The 21,510-nt window shown below is 52.0% G+C and overlaps 1 protein-coding gene across 2 annotated transcripts in view; it reads right to left on the reverse strand.

Moving 5' to 3' along the window:
• Positions 1–1,286: 1,286 nt before the first annotated feature.
• The window catches only part of LOC141166933 (hepatic lectin-like), a 99,016-nt gene continuing 78,792 nt past the window's right edge, over positions 1,287–21,510 (reverse strand). For both annotated transcript variants that reach the window (XM_073654140.1, XM_073654141.1), the window contains one exon: positions 1,287–2,352. In XM_073654140.1, coding sequence (XP_073510241.1) covers positions 2,223–2,352 — 130 coding nt within the window. In that variant the 3' untranslated portion in view covers positions 1,287–2,222. The remainder of the gene's footprint in view (positions 2,353–21,510) is intronic.

Below are 21,510 nucleotides of genomic sequence, written 5' to 3' on the forward strand. Positions count from 1 at the left end.
TGTTGCACCTTCTCCAGTGAGATGCACACCCGGTTATGGATCTCACTGTAGCTTTAAGAAAAATGTTTTATATGACAAATGTTTTATATATGTGAACAAAATTTCATAGAAGAAGGTTTATTATGTTTTGTAAGCTGATAAGAAACATGTAACGTTGAAGAAAAGAGCTTCCCATAAAGGGATGAAAAAGTTGTGTGTTATTCTTCCATGTGAATGCATTCTAAAAATTTGCATGTCTCTAAAACAACTGTGTTTTTGCTCTGTTCCATCCCGCGGACGTGCTGTGTTTAACGAGGGAGGGTATGTGGCGCCCCTGCGGGTTCAGTCGCCACAGAGGTACTGCATCTCACCCAGAGGTGTGGTACCCCACTCTCAGATAAGGAAGGAGTACTGCCCGGGACCCACCCACCTGCATCCAACACTACACCACTCCAGACCAGCAAGTGGGGCAAGATGCACGTGTACAATGCTGAGCCCTGTCCCTGGTTGGAAGAGGGGGAACCGAGAGAGAGGGAACCATGTAGTGGGTGTGGGTGGAGGAAGTAGATCAGGGGAGCGCCGTCAGGAAGGAGTATAAAAGGAAGGTAGAAGGTTCTAGAACAAGCCAGTCCTGCCCCTAAACTAGTGGAGAAGAATCAGGCTCAGCTAAATAATGGCGTCACGAACATTATTTCTATAAAATCTTCATTCCCCTTTTACTTTTCCCCTTTTATTGACCGCCCTGGGTCATGGACCGGGTCACTGCCACTGTGACATCCCCCAGCATCGACCGGCCCGGCTACCGTGTACCCCATGGCCCAGGGGGCGCGTCACTACACAGTTATAGGATATGCAGTGAGTACAACGGCTGCTAAAATTTGGGAAAAAACCCAATACCAATTTAAAGACACATAGAGGTGGGCCTCAGTAATGACATGTTCCCATTAGAAAGGAGCGGTTCTGCTATACAGCTTTAGGGTATGCAGTGAGTACAACGGCTGCCAAAATTTAGAAAAAATTATAAGACGCACCCCCCACTTTCCTCAAAAATTTTGGAGTAAAAAAGTGCGTCTTATAGTCCGAAAAATACGGTAATACCCATTTATATCTGAAGTATTTAATATGTATAAAATGTAATGTATTTTATCCACATGGGTCATTAGTAGGAAATAGGCGACATTCAGAAACACCTTTGGACTGACATATCTGTATGCATATTTACCTGTGTTTACTGCAGTACAATCTTGCTTATTGTTTTTAATGTGTGTTTTTTTCTGTGTTGATTTATATTTTCAAAAAATACATAATTGTTTAATTAAAGGGAGTGTATTTATTGGCTTTTTCAGAGTTTTTAGTTGTAGCATGAAACAGAGCTCAGAAAGCCCACCTCACCCACACCACAGCTTTCTTTGTGCATTTTCTTTTGAGAGAAGCTGCTTATCCCAGGAGGGGGCGTGGTTGGACCAGGGCTCATGTGCACTGTGGTCCAGGGAGTGATAATCTCCTGGTAATAAAACATTCATTGTATATAAACAACAGCACATAGCCTTATAAGTGATACATCCCTGAAATCTGTTTCTCAGCCCCTACTTCATACTGTCCTCAGATTGCATAGCAAAAATCTGCTGACATATTCCCTTTAAGACCATATGCCTCATCTGTGTATTGTATCAAGCTTATGTGACACTGTGTGCGAGAAAAAAATATAATTGTTTTTCTACTGAGCTTGGTCTGCGATTGATTTCCCTACCAACTCAAGAAAATTTTTCTCTTGAACAAATGTAGCAAAACATACCTACAACATTGTCATTCCTCCAATTCAATTTAGATTGTACCTCTATTCTATATCTATCTATCTATATATATATATATATATATATATATTTATTTATATATGTAGGTTTTTAATTTGTTTTGATTACTTGTTGTTTTATTAGTTTCTTATAGCATCTGTCAACATGGTGGTGTATCTAAAATTTCTCATAGTTTGACATTTAGTCTACCAATTGGATCTTATTCCATTTAAAGACTGACCGAATAGTTTATGTGTTGGTAACATTAGTTATGTAGGATTAAAAACTCGCAAATGTCCACGCAAGAGCACTTTTTTCAACCGTTAACCAACACTAATGTAAAATATAAACAACAAAGACATAAATCATGCAAGGATAAATTATACAGGAAGCTTAATTTTCTTCAATCATATAGTCAGCCCTATTGGGCTCTAGGTTTGCAAGATGAAGTCAGAGCTCCTTCTCACAGATCCCATAAGCTTGATAATCACAGGGAACATCATTCCACTCTCCAAAGGTCCACAAGTGGGCACAATCTTCATCATCATCATTATTATTTGGCTCGCCTTTTTTCCAATGCCTAAAAAGAAAGTGAGCAATATTAAAGGGGATGTCCATTCTAATGATATTGATAATCACACTTTAACCAGTTACAAGAAGGATACTGCTGTCACTATAACAGTATAAATACACTGTTTAACACTGAAATTGCAACACCAAGAATGAAAAGTAGTGGAATGATGGGGTTGATAAATATGTTCAGTATATGCCAATGATGAAAAAAAAATGGAAACAACATTTTCAACACATATCAATTTATTCAGTATCGAGTATGATCGTCAAGCACAGAAATCCCAGCTCTTACACTCTTGGCTGTTATCAATGAGGTTATTAATGGTTGCCTGAGGAATGTTCTGCCACACTGAATGCACTTTGGCAAATTATCAAGATCTGCTGTTGGCAGCTCCTGGTCACTTACCGAGCAATGACATCCCAGATGTGCTCGATGGGAGTCAAGTCCGGAGATGCTGCAGGCAATTTTAGCATTAGGCCACGCAGGCTGCAGACAGTAGCACCAGCAACATGCAGCCTGGCGCTGTCTTGTTAAAAAACTGCTCCTGGCACACTTGAGAGAAATAGCCGCACCACTGGTTCCATGACCAATACAATGTAATGAGCTGTTAGTGTACATGGAATGAAGACTACAGGGGCTTGGTGGCCAAGTGGTTAGGATTGCATGGTCTTACCTTACAGCCTGAATTAGATTTCTTCTGAGGGAACATCATTGTTAAGGGTTTTTTGTTAGCTGCCTTCCCTCTCCTGCCTCATGATGCCCGCAGATCCTGATCTTATTTGGAAGTGTATGAATATTTAATTACAGTTTCGTAGGATGCTATCTGCACTGTTGGAGGCATTGCCACTATTTTCCCACATGTTAAACAGGAAGTATCTTGTAGATATCATTTTGGATTATTTTCTATGTATGAGCAGTTTTTTGGGGTCTATCAGCTATGTTTTGGGAGCTTGTTTATGTGTATTGTGTTGTGTGTGTGTAGGGGGAAGTTAATCTTATAAACTGAGCTATTGTTATATGTGACTATTTAACCCCTTCCCGATACTGGACGTACTGGTACTGGGCTCACTCTCTCACCCCGTTGGCACCTCTGCGACATGATCGTGGAGATGCAATGCTAGTTATGGGTGCAAGAGGTCAAGTAATGACCTCCCCGCCTGTCAGCTACCATGGCATGTTAGATGCAGCCAGAAGCAGGGTCTAAGACCCCCTTCACACATCCATATAAAACACATAAGTGAAAAACTGGTACAAGTGTTATCAGTGTTTTCCATCAGTAGGTCATCAGTGTGTCCCTTTTTACCATTAGTGTTTTTCCAGTATGGTTAAAGAAACAATTCAAATACAAAGCTTCTCCTATACTATGCAATGTTAAACACGTACAGCCACAGATGCCATGCGTGTGCTGTACATGTTTTTCACTGACCTATAGACTTTTATTGGACCTTGTCATCTGTGCTGCCTGGAAAATTTAACATGTCTCCGTGTATTTTGCATGGATACCCGTTCCATGTAAAAACAAAGACATGTTCATATAGTAGCATAGGTTACAATGGATATGTGTGGCATCTGTGAAAAAAACGGATGCCACATGTACTGCAAACACAGACATGTGATGCCTAACAGGCATTCTGTATAATCTGGCAGATTTTTTTTGATTTGGCAGATTTTTTTTAGCAGAGTTTGATTAGAAGCTGATCAAAGTCTGTCCCGAGTGTCATCAATTTTTCATGTAGGTGGACACAAGAAAAAGATTATTCGCCTGACGGTCTCAGTCCACGTGTCCTCAGAGTGTGTGCAAATCAGTTGTGTACTGTCTTCCAGCATCTCTTTAACCAGAGCTTACAATCAAAGAGAGTACCAGTGCTATGGAAGACTTCCTGCCTGGTGCCGGTTCCCAAGACTACCTTCCCGGCTTCCCCGGGGGACTATAGACCGGTGGCCTTAACATCGCATGCGATGAAGTCCTTGGAGAGAATAGTACTTGCTCACTTGTGTCCGAGGGTGATGGCGCATACTGATGCTCTTCAGTTTGCGTACCGGCAGGGACTGGGGGTGGACGATGCTGTAGCGTCTCTGCTACAAACAGTACATTCCTTTTTGGACAATGATGGAACCACTGTGCGTGCTTTGTTCTTTGATTTCTCTAGTGCGTTCAACACATTACAGCCACTCTTACTGCGTGGAAAGTTGATTAAAATGGCGGTGGATGAGGGACTTGTGAATTGGATAATTGACTACCTGTCGGATAGGCCACAGTTTGTTAGGTGGGGGACGGCTACATCAGATAGTGTACTGAGCAGTGTCGGAGCCCCGCAGGGAACAGTGCTGTCGCCATTCCTCTTTACATTGTACACAGCTGACTTTCAGTATAAATCAGACCGTTGTCACCTCCAGAAGTACTCGGATGACTCTGTGATAGTTGGCGGTATTGGGAAGGACCGGGATGAAGAGGAATATAGAAGGGTGGTTGCAGACTTTGTAGTATGGTGCCAGGCTAACCATCTAGAACTAAATGTTAAGAAAACCAGGGAGTTGGTGATGAGCTATGGAAGGTGCAAGAAGGTATGCCTACCTGTTACCATTGACGGTCAGGATGTGGAGATGGTGGACAGTTTCAAATATTTGGGGGTTTACCTGGATAGCAAGCTAGACTGGAAGTGCCACATGGAGAAGGTCTACAAGAAGGGGATGAGTAGATTGTACTTCCTAAGGAAGTTAAGGTCTTTTAATGTGTGTGGCAAAATGCTTGAGGTGTTCTACCAATCCATTGTGGCTAGTGCCACCTTTGCGGCAATAATTTGCTGGGGTAACAGTGTGCGTGTTGCTGACGCCAACAAGCTCAACAAACTTATAAAGAAGGCTAGCGCGACGGTGGGCCTACAGCTTGGGACTTTTGAAGAGGTGGTAGAGGATAGGATTAAGAAGAAGTGCAGAGCTATAATGGGCAACAACACACACCCGCTTTATGAACTGTTTGCGAAACAGAAGAGCACATTCAGCAATCGCCTAATACAACTAAGGTGTAAAAAGGAAAAATACAGGAGATCGTTTGTTCCAACAGCTATGGGGGTGTTTAACAAATGTCTGAAAAGCAATGTCTAAAGCATTCCAAATGTTATGTTATCATATGTGTCATGTTCGAGATCTGTGTTCTGCTGCTGTGATACCGCAATTTCCTCCGGGATAAATAAAGTATATCTTATCTTATCTTATCTTCTCCTTTCCGATAGACCATGAAAATCAGACTGCACTCAGATGTCATCCGAGTACTGTTTGATTTTTTCCCCGGTCCCATAGACTTCCATTGCTAATTTTGATGTAATATTTCGTCAAATATTACCCCGCTTCAAATACACCAGGGCAAGCGGGAAGAGCCAGGCAAAGTGCGAGAATTGGCGCATCTAATGGATGCACGTTTTCTGGGGCAGCTGCGGGCTGCTATTTTTAGGCTGGGGAGGGTGAAATATCCATGACCTTGCCAGCCCCCAACTGTCTGCTGTACCTTCGCATTGTACCTTGTTATCAAAAATGGAGGGGGACCCCACGCCCTTTTTTAAATTATTTATTTCAATAATTTCGGATATGCGTCAAATTTGGACACTTCATTCAACCTCCGGTAGTTGTTACAAAACCACCACTCACCATCGGGCTTCGGCATGAGGACAATGGAACTCAACCATCCGCTTTTTGACTCCTCAATCACGCCGAGGTCTAGCATTCTCTTCACCTCATTTAAGATAACCTCACGTCATGCTTAGGGAATTCTTTATTGCTTCAGGTTCACCCTTATATGTGGCTCTGTCAGAACGTCATGCTCCACCATCACCTTGGCCAGGAACTTGGTCTTGACTGTGGGGATAAGCACCAGTATACGGTCCCTAAGCTGGAACTGCCTCAGCCTCGATGATTGGTTATAAACCCTTCCCTGTGCCTCTTGTGCTTGGAGGAGATGCGCCTTCACAATAGGCATCACTTTTGCCATTCCCTCCTGTATCTGGGTGGCAGGATCTATGATGCTCCATTTGGGCGTGACCTCGGCTTCCCAGGTTTCCTTTGTGATATCCAGGAGCCCTCGCGGATGTCGACCATATACGGGCTCGAAGAGAGAGCCAGTAGAGGTTTGAGGAACTTCACTGACAGAGAAGAACAGAAACGGAGGCTAGTAGTCCCAGTCTCGTTGATCCTTCTCAATGACCTTCTTGAGCATTGCCTTTAAGGTCTTATTGAAGCGCTCCACTAACCTATCTGTCTGTGTATGGTAGACTGAGACTCGCAGCTGTGCAGTCTAAAGGACCTTACACAGCTCCTTCATCACTTTGCTCATGAAGGGTGTCCCTTGGTCCTTCAAGATCTCTTTTGACAGGCCCATCCTAGAAAAGATATGGACACGCTCTCTGGCTATACTCTTGGCAGAAGAGTTCCTTAGTCGTACAGCCTTGGGATAACGGGTTGCATAGTCCATGACCACCAGGGTGAATTGATGTCCCCGTGTAGACCTAACTACTACTAGGTCCATGGCAATTCACTCAAATGGGACCCTTATAACAGGTAACGGGACTAGGGGATGCCAGAAGTGAAAAGAGGGAACGATTATCTGGCAGGTGGGGCAGCACCTACAATAATTTAGGATCTCCCAGTCGCATCCGGGTCAATAGAACCTCCGCATTATCCTCTCCTGAGTTTTTTCCACTCCCAGATGTCCCCCCAAAACATGAGAATGGGCCATGTCTAGAACTCTTTGCCAATGGCCCTGGAACCAACAGTTGCTTGACTATTTTCTCTCCCTTCAATTTTGTCACCCGATATTATAACCCCCCATTGACTGCAAAGTGTGGGAACCTAGTGTCTACTCCTGGCTCTTGAGCAGCCCCATTACAGACAGTAACATTTTCAAATGCCCCCTTTGTAGGTAAGGTCCCTCATTTGAGCAGTCCCAAAGTTCTCTCTGGACACTATCAACTAAGGGATGATGGCCTTCTCTGTCACCGTCTTGTCCTCCCCGGCAAGGGCACATAAACAGAACTCATCCACCTTTGATTTCGATAGGGTTTCTTCTTGAGGGATCTGGCTTTTGTCTGAGGCACTCAGTATGGCCTCCCTTTTGCCATAAGTTCAAAAATAAGGAAAAATCCCGACCCAATATGACTGGGTGTATCAAGTCTGACTACCCTGACCGCATGGGATTTGGTACTGCAATCTGTTCCCATGGCCACAGGGTAGTCCTTGGCGTCTCCGTGTATACAACAAATGCCCACAAATTTGTCAGGGATCAACTGGTGTGGAAGAGTATCATTGATCAGGGTCACCAGACTTCCCGAGTCCAAACATCCAAGTACCATTACCCCATTAACTGACACGGCACATGCCTGTGGCCCCTCGCCGAGTTGTCAGTCCACACTAGAGGCCGGACAGGTGTAATAGGAACAACACAGGCCTAGGCTGCAGTCAATCGATTCAGGGAACATATGACACCGAGTTGCTACGTGTTCAGGATTGTGATATTGCCAACAGATCACATCCTTAACAGCAGCCTTTGGGGAACCCTCAGCAGAATAATGATGTCCCCCATTAGGGGCTCTAGGCCCCCTCCGTGGTGAGCCTGCCCGATTTTGGGTATTCCAGTACAGGGAAGTGATGATGTCATTTTTCCTTAAGATTTCTCGACAACCTGGAACCTCTCCACTAGGCCAACCAGGTCATCAGTGTTCTGAGGGACACCCTGGGCAACCCAGGTCTGCACCAACCTGGGAAAGGAGTGGATGAATCGGTCCATCACGTCACACTCGACCATCTGGGCAGGAGTGGAAAACTCTGGTTGCAACCACTTTTGGGGTAGATGTAGCAAGTCAAACATTTGCGAGTGAGGGGGTTTGTCACTGGCATATGCCCTGTGGCGGACTCATTGGGCTCTCACCAACATAGTTACTCCCAACCGTGCCAAGATTTTGTTTTTTAAATTGGCGTATTCCTTGGCATCCTGCAATTCTAAGTCATAATACACCTTTTGAGGTTCACTTGTCAAATATAGCCCCAGCACCTTCACGCACTGCTCTGGAGAAAGTCTCTCCTGATCAGCGATCCTCTTGAAAACCATAAGAAAGGCTTCCACATCATCTCCCGGAGTCATCTTCTGCATGGCCCGTCTTCCGGACGTGTGAGTCTTCAGCTGGACCTGGGGGTGGGACTGTCTGCCTGCCACGGATGACGCTCGCCAAAAGCTGCATATGTTGCAGCTGCTCATGTTGAAGCTGCAGCTGCATTTTCTGCTGTTCTATCTCCTGTAGCAATAGCTTGTTCATCTCCTGCTGCTGTGTCTGGACCAGGTTTTTAATGCTGCCATGCTGCCGGACGTCTCTCGCTGGCTTGCGGCCTTTACCCAGGACATATAACGTTACACATGTTCCTGAAATGTTGCCCACATTCTCCACCAACTGCGGCAATGCTACTCACTCAGCTCTCACAGAGGTAGAAACAGTAATGTTTCTTCTTCTGGTTTATTTAAAACATTGCATAAACAAGTGCAGGTTTCAACAAAATAAACGTGGCCTTTCTGGCAAAAACTGGAAAACAAAAGATAACGCATAGCACAGTTCATATACCTGTGGGAATATGCCCGCTTAGGGTACAAAAACAGAGTACAGAGTTCAGCACAGTTTCACATAAACACTTCTCTAGAGCTCCTTTTGTCTCCAGACACACAGAAGGAAAAAAAACTCAGTGGGTGGACATTTAACCTGGTGAACCACACCACACCCTTGGGGTATAGACATGGTGAGTTGCCATCCTGCCCATCTCTTACTCCTACTCACAAAAATTAACCCCTCAGCACTTAACATGCTGGAGAGAAACTTCTGGGTTTCACATCACGGAAGATAGCAATCTTCGTGATACATATCTCCTTTCACATACATTGCCAGTGACTCTGTCACAATGGGGCTGACTTATACTAAACTAGGTGATATATTCATGCACTCTTGGTGGTTCTAGTGTTGTCTTTGTTATCAGGTCACTTTGATGCATCAACGCAGACAGTGAGGAGGCAGTGTTAATCAGACAGCACAATTTATTTGTCTAACGCAGAAAGGAAATCTAGCTATAGGTATATATATTGTGACAAAGTCACGGCAATGTATGTGAGGGGAGATATGTATCACAAAGATTACTATCTTCAGTGATGTGAAACCTAGAAGTTGTTGTTTTTTTTAGAGTAGCTGTAAGAGATGGGCGGGATTGCTACTCATAATATCTCCACATCAAGGGTGTGGTTCGAGAGGTTAAATGTCTGTGTTTATTTGGGTTGTGTGTCTGGAGGAAAGAGAGTTTTGTTGTTGTACCCTGAGCGGACATATGGACTGTGCTATACGTTAGCTTTTGTTTCCCGTTATGCCAGAAAGGCCATGCTTATTTTGTTGAACCTTGCATTAGCTTATGCCGTATTCTAATAAATCAGCAGTAAATTAACACAAGCTCATTCCTGTGTCTACCTCTGTGAGCAGCCGAGTGAGCCGATCTACCACAGTTAGTGCAAGAAGTGCGGGCAAGTTCCCCAGAAAGCAAGTGTGACGGCTGTGGACAAACTGCATGTCCTGGGTAAAGGTGGCAATAGGGATGGAACAGCAGTCAGACAAAATGGAGGAGCTGATCAAGCACCTTATCCTAAACCAAAAGCAGCACCAGAAGCACTGAGAGCAGCAGCAGCAGCACCGAGAGCAGCAGTAGCTCCAGCAATACCGAGAGCAGCTCTAGCAGCACTGAGAACAGTAGCAAGTACAGCAGGAGACAAACTCCTGATGCAGCAGATCCAATAGCAGCAACAGCAGATAGAACTCCAGGCAGGGGATGTCCGCAGCAAGTCCAGGTGATGTCTCATACGTCTGGAAGGCGATAAGATGAGCTATGCAAAAGATGACCCCAGGTGATGATGTTGAGGCATTTTTGACTATGTTAGAAAGGGTAGCAGAATGGAAGAAACTGCTGCTGGAGCAGTGGGCGAAGCTGTTGGCCCCTTATTTAACTGGTGAACCTCAAAAGGCTTATTATGACCTGGCCCTACAGGATGCACAGGAGTGTACCAAATTGAAAACTGAGATTTTGGCATGCTCAGGAGTGACTATGTCTGTTAGAGCTCAAAGGGTCCACCCATAGGCGGATTATAATGAGGTCAATCTGGGCTACCGCCCGGGGCCCGAGCCAGGGGGGCATTAATTGCCCCCATTATAATTCGCAATCGCATGTGTGTTATCATCGCCGCGGGCCCGCGGCCGCAGGCTGTTTAAATAGTGCTGGGCCCGCCCTGCCACATGACGTCACACAGAGCAGGACCCAGCATACACAGCGCGGGTGCGTCTGTTCAGAAGCTGTGACTCACGTGCCTGTAGTCTGCTGAAGAGGAGCCGCTCCACCTCCCTCGCTTCCCTGCCTGAGCTGAGTAGCTGAACAAGCCGATCTGTCCTGATCTTCTATAGGCTGGCTGAGCTGTAGTTAGCTCCTCCCCGTGAGCGCCATGATTGGTCCACACTGGACCCTGAATCCTAGTGAGCTGCTGCAGCAGAGATTGTGCCTGGCCCGGACCAATCACCATCAGTCTCATATACTGTATGTAAGTGCTGCTGGAGCCAATTTAGTTTTTTTTAATGAATTGCAGCATATACTGTTACTGTGGGAGTGGGGCGGATGTGAGGGGAATAGAGGGAGCTGATTTGGGGTAGTGGGGGTGGGGCACTGGGGGGCCTTGTGTACTGAGTTTATGTGCAATCTCATGTCATAGCTGCTGTCTGGGGAGGGTGAAGATAAGGGGCTTATTATATTTACAGCTTAGGTCTTATAATAAGCCCCTGCCTGATAGTATAATAAGCCCCCATACAGTAACCATTGTAACATCCCTGGCGGCATGCTGGCATGGCTTACTGCCTCCCACTGCAAGGCCACCATCTTACCTATCTTTCCTGGCTGCACACTTTGCTCCAGTACCTGCTGTGTGCATGTCTCTTCTCTGATTGCTTAGGGCGGCGGCGCGGTTACTGCCTGATTCTTATAGTTACCGTGTGCGCAGTCCTAATGCCTCCCCAGCCTATTGCTGTGAGTCTCTGGATACTTAAACCCCCTCCACCCAGTAGGAGGGGCCTGAGCAACATTTTCTTTCAGTGTGTTCTGTGCAACTGAGTTGCCAGGTCCTGTTCTGCATCTTGTCTGTTCCGCCACCCTGGGGGCTGTATACCCAGGCCCGTTGCCTGCATCTGTGACTTCTAGTATGTTTCCGCCACCCTGGGGGGCTGAGTTCCCAGGCTCATTCCTGTATCTTGTTCCTGGTTCAGTTCCTGTCTAAACAGTGTCCTAGCCTGTTACTTGTTTGTCTCTATGTTCGTATCTTTCCTTTTCCTGCAGTGTCTGAACCTGCACCTAACTCCAACTTGTTGTCTCTGCACTTCTGTTTGTGAGTTTTGTGTCCACTCGCTTCTTCATTGTAAGTACCTTGTGTGTATCTGCTCTGCTTGTCTACCGTACCTGCGGGTTTTGCTCTGCTCTGCTTTGTCCACCGCACCTGCGGGTTTTGCTCTGCTCTGCTCTGTCTACCGCACCTGCGGGTTTTGCTCTGCTCTGCCCTGTCTACCGCACCTGCGGGTTTTGCTCTGCTCTGTCTACCGCACCTGCGGGTTTTTCTCTGCTCTGCTCGTCTACCGCACCTGCGGGTTTTGCTCTGCTCTCCTCGTCTACCGCACCTGCGGGTTTTGCTCTGCTCTGCTCGTCTACCGCACCTGTGAGTTTTGCTCTGCTCTGCTCGTCTACCGCACCTGCGGGTTTTGCTCTGCTCGTCTACCGCACCTGCGGGTTTTGCTCTGCTCTGCTCGTCTACCGCACCTGCGGGTTTTGCTCTGCTCTGCTCGTCTACCGCACCTGCGGGTTTTGCTCTGCTCTGCTCGCCTACCGCACCTGCAGGTTTTGCTCTGCTCTGCTAGTCTACCGCACCTGCGGGTTTTGCTCTGCTCTGCTCGTCTACCGCACCTGCCGGTATTGCTCTGCTCTGCTCGTCTACCGCACCTGCCGGTTTTGCTCTGCTCTGCTCGTCTACCGCACCTGCCGGTTTTGCTCTGCTCGTCTACTGCACCTGCGGGTTTTGCTCTGCTCTTCCCTGTCTACCGCACCTGTGGGTTTTGCTCTGCTCTGCTCTGTCTACCGCACCTGCGGGTTTTGCTCTGCTCTGCTCGTCTACCGCACCTGCGGGTTTTGCTCTGCTCTGCTCGTCTACCGCACCTGCGAGTTTTGCTCTGCTCTGCTTGTCTACCGCACCTGCGGGTTTTGCTCTGCTCTGCTCGTCTACCGCACCTGCGGGTTTTGCTCTGCTCGTCTACCGCACCTGCGGGTTTTGCTCTGCTCTGCTCGTCTACCGCACCTGCGGGTTTTGCTCTGCTCTGCTCGTCTACCGCACCTGCGGGTTTTGCTCTGCTCTGCTCGCCTACCGCACCTGCAGGTTTTGCTCTGCTCTGCTAGTCTACCGCACCTGCGGGTTTTGCTCTGCTCTGCTCGTCTACCGCACCTGCGGGTTTTGCTCTGCTCTGCTCGTCTACCGCACCTGCCGGTTTTGCTCTACTCTGCTCGTCTACCGCACCTTCCGGTTTTGCTCTGCTCTGCTCGTCTACCGCACCTGCCGGTTTTGCTCTGCTCGTCTACCGCACCTGCCGGTTTTGCTCTGCTCTGCTCATCTACCGCACCTGCCGGTTTTGCTCTGCTCTGCTCGTCTACCGCACCTGCCGGTTTTCCTCTGCTCGTCTACCGCAAGTGCGGGTTTTGCTCTGCTCTGCCCTGTCTACCGCACCTGCGGGTTTTGCTCTGCTCTGCTCTGTCTACCGCACCTGCGGGTTTTGCTCTGCTCTGCTCGTCTACCGCACCTGCGGGTTTTGTTCTGCTCTGCTCGTCTACCGCACCTGCGGGTTTTGCTCTGCTCGTCTACCGCACCTGCAAGTTTTGCTCTGCTCTGCTCGTCTACCGCACCTGCGGGTTTTGCTCTGCTCTGCTCGTCTACCGCACCTGCGGGTTTTGCTCTGCTCGTCTACCGCACCTGCGGGTTTTGCTCTGCTCTGCTCGTCTACCGCACCTGCGGGTTTTGCTCTGCTCTGCTCGTCTACCGCACCTGCGGGTTTTGCTCTGCTCTGCTCGCCTACCGCACCTGCAGGTTTTGCTCTGCTCTGCTAGTCTACCGCACCTGCGGGTTTTGCTCTGCTCGTCTACCGCACCTGCGGGTTTTGCTCTGCTCTGCTCGTCTACCGCACCTGCCGGTTTTGCTCTGCTCTGCTCGTCTACCGCACCTGCTGGTTTTGCTCTGCTCTGCTCGTCTACTGCACCTGCCGGTTTTGCTCTGCTCGTCTACCGCACCTGCGGGTTTTGCTCTGCTCTGCTCGTCTACCGCACCTGCGGGTTTTGCTCTGCTCTGCTCGTCTACCGCACCTGCGGGTTTTGCTCTGCTCTGCTCGTCTATGGCACCTGCGGGTTTTGCTCTGCTCTGCTCGTCTACCGCACCTGCGGGTTTTGGTCTGCTCTGCTCGTCTACCGCACCTGCGGGTTTTGCTCTGCTCTGCTCGTCTACCGCACCTGCATGTTTTGCTCTGCTCTGCTCGTCTACCGCACCTGCGGATTTTGCTCTGCTCGTCTACCGCACCTGCGGGTTTTGCTCTGCTCTGCTCGTCTACCGCACCTGCGGGTTTTGCTCTGCTCGTCTACCGCACCTGCGGGTTTTGCTCTGCTCTGCTCGTCTACCGCACCTGTGGGTTTTGCTCTGCTCTGCTCGTCTACCGCACCTGCGGGTTTTGCTCTGCTCTGCTCGTCTACCGCACCTGCGGGTTTTGCTCTGCTCTGCTCGTCTACCGCACCTGCGGGTTTTGCTCTGCTCGTCTACCGCACCTGCGGGTTTTGCTCTGCTCTACTCGTCTACCTCACCTGCGGGTTTTGCTCTGCTCTGCTCGTCTACCGCACCTGTGGGTTTTGCTCTGCTCTGCTCGTCTACCGCACCTGCTGGTTTTGCTCTGCTCTGCTCGTCTACCGCACCTGCGGGTTTTGCTCTGCTCTGCTCGTCTACCGCACCTGCGGGTTTTGCTCTGCTCGTCTACCGCACCTGCGGGTTTTGCTCTGCTCTGCTCGTCTACTGCACCTGCGTGTTTTGCTCAGCTCGTCTACCGCACCTGCGGGTTTTGCTCTGCTCGTCTACCGCACCTGCGGGTTTTGCTCTGCTCGTCTACCGCACCTGCGGGTTTTGCTCTGCTCTGCTCGTTTACCGCACCTGCGGGTTTTGCTCTGCTCTTCTCGTCTACCGCACCTGCGGGTTTTGCTCTGCTCTGCTCGTCTACCGCACCTGCGGGTTTTGCTCTGCTCTGCTCGTCTACCGCACCTGCGGGTTTTGCTCTGCTCGTCTACCGCACCTGCGGGTTTTGCTCTGCTCTACTCGTCTACCTCACCTGCGGGTTTTGCTCTGCTCTGCTCGTCTACCGCACCTGCCGGTATTGCTCTGCTCTGCTCGTCTACCGCACCTGCCGGTTTTGCTCTGCTCTGCTCGTCTACCGCACCTGCCGGTTTTGCTCTGCTCGTCTACTGCACCTGCGGGTTTTGCTCTGCTCTTCCCTGTCTACCGCACCTGTGGGTTTTGCTCTGCTCTGCTCTGTCTACCGCACCTGCGGGTTTTGCTCTGCTCTGCTCGTCTACCGCACCTGCGGGTTTTGCTCTGCTCTGCTCGTCTACCGCACCTGCGGGTTTTGCTCTGCTCTGCTCGTCTACCGCACCTGCGAGTTTTGCTCTGCTCTGCTTGTCTACCGCACCTGCGGGTTTTGCTCTGCTCTGCTCGTCTACCGCACCTGCGGGTTTTGCTCTGCTCGTCTACCGCACCTGCGGGTTTTGCTCTGCTCTGCTCGTCTACCGCACCTGCGGGTTTTGCTCTGCTCTGCTCGTCTACCGCACCTGCGGGTTTTGCTCTGCTCTGCTCGCCTACCGCACCTGCAGGTTTTGCTCTGCTCTGCTAGTCTACCGCACCTGCGGGTTTTGCTCTGCTCTGCTCGTCTACCGCACCTGCGGGTTTTGCTCTGCTCTGCTCGTCTACCGCACCTGCCGGTTTTGCACTACTCTGCTCGTCTACCGCACCTTCCGGTTTTGCTCTGCTCTGCTCGTCTACCGCACCTGCCGGTTTTGCTCTGCTCGTCTACCGCACCTGCCGGTTTTGCTCTGCTCTGCTCATCTACCGCACCTGCCGGTTTTGCTCTGCTCTGCTCGTCTACCGCACCTGCCGGTTTTCCTCTGCTCGTCTACCGCAAGTGCGGGTTTTGCTCTGCTCTGCCCTGTCTACCGCACCTGCGGGTTTTGCTCTGCTCTGCTCTGTCTACCGCACCTGCGGGTTTTGCTCTGCTCTGCTCGTCTACCGCACCTGCGGGTTTTGTTCTGCTCTGCTCGCCTACCGCACCTGCGGGTTTTGCTCTGCTCGTCTACCGCACCTGCAAGTTTTGCTCTGCTCTGCTCGTCTACCGCACCTGCGGGTTTTGCTCTGCTCTGCTCGTCTACCGCACCTGCGGGTTTTGCTCTGCTCGTCTACCGCACCTGCGGGTTTTGCTCTGCTCTGCTCGTCTACCGCACCTGCGGGTTTTGCTCTGCTCTGCTCGTCTACCGCACCTGCGGGTTTTGCTCTGCTCTGCTCGCCTACCGCACCTGCAGGTTTTGCTCTGCTCTGCTAGTCTACCGCACCTGCGGGTTTTGCTCTGCTCGTCTACCGCACCTGCGGGTTTTGCTCTGCTCTGCTCGTCTACCGCACCTGCCGGTTTTGCTCTGCTCTGCTCGTCTACCGCACCTGCCGGTTTTGCTCTGCTCTGCTCGTCTACTGCACCTGCCGGTTTTGCTCTGCTCGTCTACCGCACCTGCGGGTTTTGCTCTGCTCTGCTCGTCTACCGCACCTGCGGGTTTTGCTCTGCTCTGCTCGTCTACCGCACCTGCGGGTTTTGCTCTGCTCTGCTCGTCTATGGCACCTGCGGGTTTTGCTCTGCTCTGCTCGTCTACCGCACCTGCGGGTTTTGGTCTGCTCTGCTCGTCTACCGCACCTGCGGGTTTTGCTCTGCTCTGCTCGTCTACCGCACCTGCATGTTTTGCTCTGCTCTGCTCGTCTACCGCACCTGCGGATTTTGCTCTGCTCGTCTACCGCACCTGCGGGTTTTGCTCTGCTCTGCTCGTCTACCGCACCTGCGGGTTTTGCTCTGCTCGTCTACCGCACCTGCGGGTTTTGCTCTGCTCTGCTCGTCTACCGCACCTGTGGGTTTTGCTCTGCTCTGCTCGTCTACCGCACCTGCGGGTTTTGCTCTGCTCTGCTCGTCTACCGCACCTGCGGGTTTTGCTCTGCTCTGCTCGTCTACCGCACCTGCGGGTTTTGCTCTGCTCGTCTACCGCACCTGCGGGTTTTGCTCTGCTCTACTCGTCTACCTCACCTGCGGGTTTTGCTCTGCTCTGCTCGTCTACCGCACCTGCGGGTTTTGCTCTGCTCTGCTCGTCTACCGCACCTGCGGGTTTTGCTCTGCTCTGCTCGTCTACCGCACCTGCGGGTTTTGCTCTGCTCTGCTCGTCTACCGCACCTGCGGGTTTTGCTCTGCTCTGCTCGTCTACCGCACCTGCGGGTTTTGCTCTGCTCGTCTACCGCACCTGCGGGTTTTGCTCTGCTCTACTCGTCTACCTCACCTGCGGGTTTTGCTCTGCTCTGCTCGTCTACCGCACCTGCGGGTTTTGCTCTGCTCTGCTCGTCTACCGCACCTGCGGGTTTTGCTCTGCTCTGCTAGTCTACCGCACCTGCGGGTTTTGCTCTGCTCGTCTACCGCACCTGCCGGTTTTGCTCTGCTCGTCTACCGCACCTGCCGGTTTTGCTCTGCTCTGCTCGTCTACCGCACCTGCCGGTTTTGCTCTGCTCTGCTCGTCTACCGCACCTGCGGATTTTGCTCTGCTCTGCTCGTCTACCGCACCTGCGGGTTTTGCTCTGCTCTGCTAGTCTTCCGCACCTGCGGGTTTTGCTCTGCTCGTCTACCGCACCTGCCGGTTTTGCTCTGCTCGTCTACCGCACCTGCCGGTTTTGCTCTGCTCTGCTCGTCTACCGCACCTGCCGGTTTTCCTCTGCTCTGCTCGTCTACCGCACCTGCCGGTTTTGCTCTGCTCGTCTACCGCACCTGCGGGTTTTGCTCTGCTCTGCTCGTCTACCGCACCTGCGGGTTTTGCTCTGCTCTGCTCGTCTACCGCACCTGTGGGTTTTGCTCTGCTCTGCTCGTCTACCGCACCTGCGGGTTTTGCTCTGCTCTGCTCGTCTACCGCACCTGCGGGTTTTGCTCTGCTGTGCTCGTCTACCGCACCTGCGGGTTTTGCTCTGCTCGTCTACCGCACCTGCGGGTTTTGCTCTGCTCTGCACGTCTACCGCACCTGCGGGTTTTGCTCTGCTCTGCTCGTCTACCGCACCTGTGGGTTTTGCTCTGCTCTGCTCGTCTACCGCACCTGCTCGTTTTGCTCTGCTCTGCTCGTCTACCGCACCTGCGGGTTTTGCTCTGCTCTGCTCGTCTACCGCACCTGCGGGTTTTGCTCTGCTCGTCTACCGCACCTGCGGGTTTTGCTCTGCTCTGCTCGTCTACCGCACCTGCGGGTTTTGCTCAGCTCGTCTACCGCACCTGCGGGTTTTGCTCTGCTCGTCTACCGCACCTGCGAGTTTTGCTCTGCTCGTCTACCGCACCTGCGGGTTTTGCTCTGCTCTGCTCGTCTACCGCACCTGCGGGTTTTGCTCTGCTCTGCTCGTTTACCGCACCTGCGGGTTTTGCTCTGCTCTGCTCGTCTACCGCACCTGCGGGTTTTGCTCTGCTCTGCTCGTCTACCGCACCTGCGGGTTTTGCTCTGCTCTGCTCGTCTACCGCACCTGCGGGTTTTGCTCTGCTCTGCTCGTCTACCGCACCTGCGGGTTTTGCTCTGCTCTGCTCGTCTACCGCACCTGCATGTTTTGCTCTGCTCTGCTCGTCTACCGCACCTGCGGGTTTTGCTCTGCTCTGCTCGTCTACCGCACCTGCATGTTTTGCTCTGCTCTGCTCGTCTACCGCACCTGCGGGTTTTGCTCTGCTCTGCTCGTCTACCGCACCTGCGGGTTTTGCTCTGCTCTGTTCGTCTACCGCACCTGCATGTTTTGCTCTGCTCTGCTCGTCTACCGCACCTGCGGGTTTTGCTCTGCTCTGCTCGTCTACCGCACCTGCGGGTTTTGCTCTGCTCGTCTACCGCACCTGCGGGTTTTGCTCTGCTCTGCTCGTCTACCGCACCTGCGGGTTTTGCTCTGCTCTGCTCGTCTGCCGCACCTGCGGGTTTTGCTCTGCTCTGCTCGTCTACCGCACCTGCGGGTTTTGCTCTGCTCTGCTCGTCTACCGCACCTGCGGGTTTTGCTCTGCTCGTCTACCGCACCTGCTGGTTTTACTCTGCTCTACTCGTCTACCTCACCTGCGGGTTTTGCTCTGCTCTGCTCGTCTACCGCACCTGCGGGTTTTGCTCTGCTCTGCTCGTCTACCGCACCTGCGGGTTTTGCTCTGCTCTGCTCGTCTACCGCACCTGCGGGTTTTGCTCTGCTCGTCTACCGCACCTGCCGGTTTTCCTCTGCTCGTCTACCGCACCTGCCGGTTTTGCTCTGCTCTGCTCGTCTACCGCACCTGCCGGTTTTGCTCTGCTCTGCTCGTCTACCGCACCTGCTGGTTTTGCTCTGCTCTGCTCGTCTACCGCACCTGCGGGTTTTGCTCTGCTCTGCTCGTCTACCGCACCTGCGGGTTTTGCTCTGCTGTGCACGTCTACCGCACCTGCGGGTTTTGCTCTGCTCTGCTCGTCTACCGCACCTGTGGGTTTTGCTCTGCTCTGCTCGTCTACCGCACCTGCTGGTTTTGCTCTGCTCTGCTCGTCTACCGCACCTGCGGGTTTTGCTCTGCTCTGCTCGTCTACCGCACCTGCGGGTTTTGCTCTGCTCGTCTACCGCACCTGCGGGTTTTGCTCTGCTCTGCTCGTCTACTGCACCTGCGTGTTTTGCTCAGCTCGTCTACCGCACCTGCGGGTTTTGCTCTGCTCGTCTACCGCACCTGCGGGTTTTGCTCTGCTCGTCTACCGCACCTGCGGGTTTTGCTCTGCTCTGCTCGTTTACCGCACCTGCGGGTTTTGCTCTGCTCTTCTCGTCTACCGCACCTGCGGGTTTTGCTCTGCTCTGCTCGTCTACCGCACCTGCGGGTTTTGCTCTGCTCTGCTCGTCTACCGCACCTGCGGGTTTTGCTCTGCTCGTCTACCGCACCTGCGGGTTTTGCTCTGCTCTACTCGTCTACCTCACCTGCGGGTTTTGCTCTGCTCTGCTCGTCTACCGCACCTGCGGGTTTTGCTCTGCACGTCTACCGCACCTGCGGGTTTTGCTCTGCTCGTCTACCGCACCTGCCGGTTTTCCTCTGTTCGTCTACCGCACCTGCGGGTTTTACTCTGCTCTGCTCGTCTACCGCACCTGCGGGTTTTGCTCTGCTCGTCTACCGCACCTGCGGGTTTTGCTCTGCTCTGCTCGTCTACCGCACCTGCGGGTTTTGCTCTGCTCTGCTCGTCTACCGCACCTGCGGGTTTTGCTCTGCTCTGCTCGCCTACCGCACCTGCAGGTTTTGCTCTGCTCTGCTAGTCTACCGCACCTGCGGGTTTTGCTCTGCTCGTCTACCGCACCTGCGGGTTTTGCTCTGCTCTGCTCGTCTACCGCACCTGCCGGTTTTGCTCTGCTCTGCTCGTCTACCGTACCTGCCGGTTTTGCTCTGCTCTGCTCGTCTACCGCACCTGCGGGTTTTGCTCTGCTCGTCTACCGCACCTGCGGGTTTTGCTCTGCTCTGCTCGTCTACCGCACCTGCGGGTTTTGCTCTGCTCTGCTCGTCTACCGCACCTGCGGGTTTTGCTCTGCTCTGCTCGTCTACCGCACCTGCGGGTTTTGCTCTGCTCTGCTCGTCTATCGCACCTGCGGGTTTTGCTCTGCTCTGCTCGTCTACCGCACCTGCGGGTTTTGCTCTGCTCTGCTCGTCTACCGCACCTGCGGGTTTTGCTCTGCTCTGCTCGTCTACCGCACCTGCATGTTTTGCTCTGCTCTGCTCGTCTACCGCACTTGCGGATTTTGCTCTGCTCGTCTACCGCACCTGCGGGTTTTGCTCTGCTCTGCTCGTCTACCGCACCTGCGGGTTTTGCTCTGCTCGTCTACCGCACCTGCGGGTTTTGCTCTGCTCTGCTCGTCTACCGCACCTGCGGGTTTTGCTCTGCTCTGCTCGTCTACCGCACCTGCTGGTTTTGCTCTGCTCTGCTCGTCTACCGCACCTGCGGGTTTTGCTCTGCTCTGCTCGTCTACCGCACCTGCGGGTTTTGCTCTGCTCGTCTACCGCACCTGCGGGTTTTGCTCTGCTCTACTCGTCTACCTCACCTTCGGGTTTTGCTCTGCTCTGCTCGTCTACCGCACCTGCGGGTTTTGCTCAGCTCTGCTCGTCTACCGCACCTGCGGGTTTTGCTCTGCTCTGCTAGTCTACCGCACCTGCGGGTTTTGCTCTGCTCGTCTACCGCACCTGCCGGTTTTGCTCTGCTCGTCTACCGCACCTGCGGGTTTTGCTCTGCTCTGCTCGTCTACCGCACCTGCCGGTTTTGCTCTGCTCGTCTACCGCACCTGCGGGTTTTGCTCTGCTCTGCTCGTCTACCGCACCTGCGGGTTTTGCTCTGCTCTGCTCGTCTACCGCACCTGCTGGTTTTGCTCTGCTCTGCTCGTCTACCGCACCTGCGGGTTTTGCTCTGCTCTGCTCGTCTACCGCACCTGCGGGTTTTGCTCTGCTCTGCTCGTCTATCGCACCTGCGGGTTTTGCTCTGCTCTGCTCGTCTACCGCACCTGCGGGTTTTGCTCTGCTCTGCTCGTCTACCGCACCTGCGGGTTTTGCTCTGCTCTGCTCGTCTACCGCACCTGCATGTTTTGCTCTGCTCTGCTCGTCTACCGCACCTGCGGATTTTGCTCTGCTCGTCTACCGCACCTGCGGGTTTTGCTCTGCTCTGCTCGTCTACCGCACCTGCGGGTTTTGCTCTGCTCGTCTACCGCACCTGCGGGTTTTGCTCTGCTCTGCTCGTCTACCGCACCTGCGGGTTTTGCTCTGCTCTGCT

The sequence above is a fragment of the Phyllobates terribilis genome, unplaced genomic scaffold (assembly GCF_046119375.1).
Source record: "Phyllobates terribilis strain yellow unplaced genomic scaffold, ASM4611937v1 Scaffold_11__3_contigs__length_659146591, whole genome shotgun sequence".
Lineage (NCBI taxonomy): Eukaryota > Metazoa > Chordata > Amphibia > Anura > Dendrobatidae > Phyllobates > Phyllobates terribilis.